The sequence below is a fragment of the Glycine soja genome, chromosome 6 (genome assembly GCF_004193775.1).
Source record: "Glycine soja cultivar W05 chromosome 6, ASM419377v2, whole genome shotgun sequence".
In the NCBI taxonomy this organism is placed as follows: Eukaryota; Viridiplantae; Streptophyta; class Magnoliopsida; order Fabales; family Fabaceae; genus Glycine; species Glycine soja.
The window spans coordinates 22,035,941-22,038,547 of record NC_041007.1 but is presented as its reverse complement, the minus strand read 5'-3'; the positions used below and the strand labels follow the sequence as shown (position 1 = coordinate 22,038,547).

General features: G+C 36.3%; 1 protein-coding gene across 1 annotated transcript; it reads left to right on the top strand.

The window, feature by feature from the left end:
• The first annotated feature begins 748 nt into the window (after positions 1 to 748).
• LOC114416002 (uncharacterized mitochondrial protein AtMg00810-like) lies at positions 749 to 1,822 on the top strand. Its single transcript, XM_028380881.1, has one exon. The coding sequence runs from the start codon at positions 749 to 751 to the stop codon at positions 1,820 to 1,822; it is 1,074 nt and encodes a 357-aa protein (XP_028236682.1).
• The last annotated feature ends 785 nt before the right edge of the window (positions 1,823 to 2,607 follow it).

Sequence of the window (2,607 nt, the reverse complement as noted above, 5' to 3'; positions counted from 1 at the left end):
GAGGAAGGTTGTGATTAGCATAGATGTCTTGATAGATGAAACAAAGGGCTGGAATTGGGAAATAAATGCTGTTGACAATGGTGAAAGAAAGGTGATTGTGAACCTTGAAGACAAACAAAGTGAAGAGGATGTATCATCATGTGGAGAGCAACTCACAAGGTCACAAAGAGAGAGACAAGTACCACAAACACTTAGAGAGTATGAATTGTATCCTGATACAACAATCACGACAGAAGGGGATTTTGTGCACTTTGCTCTACTTGCTGAATCAGAACCAATGAGTCATGATGAAGCCTCACAAAGTTCACATTGGAGAGTAGCTATGGAAGAAGAATTGAGATCAATTGAGAAGAATTAGACTTGGGAGTTAGTACATTTACCTCAAGGAAAAAGACTCATTGATGTGAAGTGGGTCTATAAGACTAAAGTAAAGCCTAATGGAGATGTGTCCAAGTATAAGGCAAGATTAGTAGCAAGGGGATTTTTGCAAAAACATGGCTTGGATTACAATGAGGTTTTTGCTCCAGTTGCAAGACTTGAAACTGTTAGGCTCATTGTGGCAACTGCTTGCAACAGAAATTGGTCTATATATCAACTGGATGTGAAGTCAGCATTTTTGAATGGGCCACTTGAAGAAGAAGTCTATATAACTCAACCACCTGGTTATGTAATTGCAGGACAAGAGGATAAAGTCTAGAAGTTGAATAAGGCATTATATGGCCTCAAGCAGGCTCCTAGAGCCTGGAATATGAAAATTGATAGCTTCCTAATCCAGCAGAATTTCACCAAGTGCACTACTAAGCATGGAGTCTATGTCAGAAACACAAATTCTGGTGAGTTTTTGATAATATGTCTCTATGTAGATGATTTGCTAGTGACTGGCAGTAGTAAAGAAGATATAATAGTGTTCAAAGGAAGAATAATGGATGAATTTGAGATGTCTGATCTTGGTGAACTATCATACTTCCTGGGTATTGAATTTGTTTCTACCAGTAAAGGGATTTTCATGCATCAAAAGAAGTATGCAGAAGACATCCTAAAGAGGTTCAATATGATGGATTGCAATTCTGTTATCACACCAACTGAAACTGGAATTAAGCTGCAAATAGATGGCGATGAGAAAGAAGTTAATCCTACCTTGTACAAGCAAATTGTAGGCTCATTGAGGTACCTATGTAACACCAGACCTGATATTGCCTATTATGTTGTGTTGATAAGCAGGTTTATGGAGAAACCAAAGACACCTCACTTCTTGGCAGCAAAGAGGATTCTGAGGTATGTGAAAGGAACATTGGATCTTGGCATTTTATATCCTTACAGTCAGAAGAATATAGAAGGAGAAGTGTTTGGTTATAGTGATTCAGATTGGTGTGGTGATAAGGATGACAGGAAAAGCATTGCTGGGTATGTTTTCAAATTTGGAACATCACCAATCTCTTGGTGCTCAAAGAAGCAGAGTGTAGTTGCTTTGTCAACATGTGAAGCAGAATATATTGCTGCTGCTATGGCAGCCTGTCAAGCTCTATGGCTGGAAGCTTTAATGGAAGAGCTAAACTTGAGAAATTGCAGTCCTATGAGGTTGTTGATGGATAACAAATCAGCAATTGATTTAGCTAAGCATCCTGTGGCACATGGCAGGAGTAAACATATTGAAACCAAGTTTCATTTCCTGCGTGATCAAGTGAATAAGGAGAAGCTTGAATTAGAGTTTTGCAGGTCTGAAGATCAAGTTGCAGACATACTAACTAAGCCATTGAAGTCTATCAAGTTCAATGAATTGAGAGACAAGTTAGGAGTGACATCCTTGACAAATCTGAATTAAGGAGGGATGTTGATGTATGTTGTAATTCAGTTAGTTAGTTAGTAGTTAGGAGGGAGTTAGTTTGACAGCTATGAAGGTTGTTAAAGCTATATGTGCAGTGTATAAATATAGTAGTGATCATGAATGAAAATGATGAGTATGAATGAGAATGAGTGCAGAAGTTTTAATTCAGAATTCTAAGTTCCCTCTACTTTCTAAATCAATTCTTTCATCTTCTCTTATTCTCTAACATAGAGTGAGTGAGTGCATAGTGTGAGTGTGTGTGAAGAGCTTCTTTGTTCCAACAGAACCACCATCCATCTCTCTATGCATCTTATCATTTTGGACTTACTATTCCCAATTTTTTTAATTTGGGTTTAAGATATTTTGTTTTACGCAAAAAGGAGAATTTGATTAGTCTTTATCTCATTAATTGGACATTGCAGCAAATTGTGAAAATCTCTTAAGCAAAAACATATCTAAACAATGAAAGAAATCACATTGGAAAAAATGAAAGGTATGTATCAAGAATGAAAGAAATGATCGATAGTTTTCGAATTCATTTATCAAAGTATTACAAAGGTGGTTTATTTATACAAATATAGAGAATAACCAACTTGAGTAACCAACTTCTAGTAACTCCTAGTAACTAATTTCAATAACTTCTAGTAACTAAGTAATTATCATAACTAAGTAACTATTCACCTAACTTCTAATAACTCCTAGTAACTAACTTCAACCGCTTAATCGTGATACCCTCAAGTTGAGGAATAAATGTTAATCATTTCCAACTTGACAATGAATTT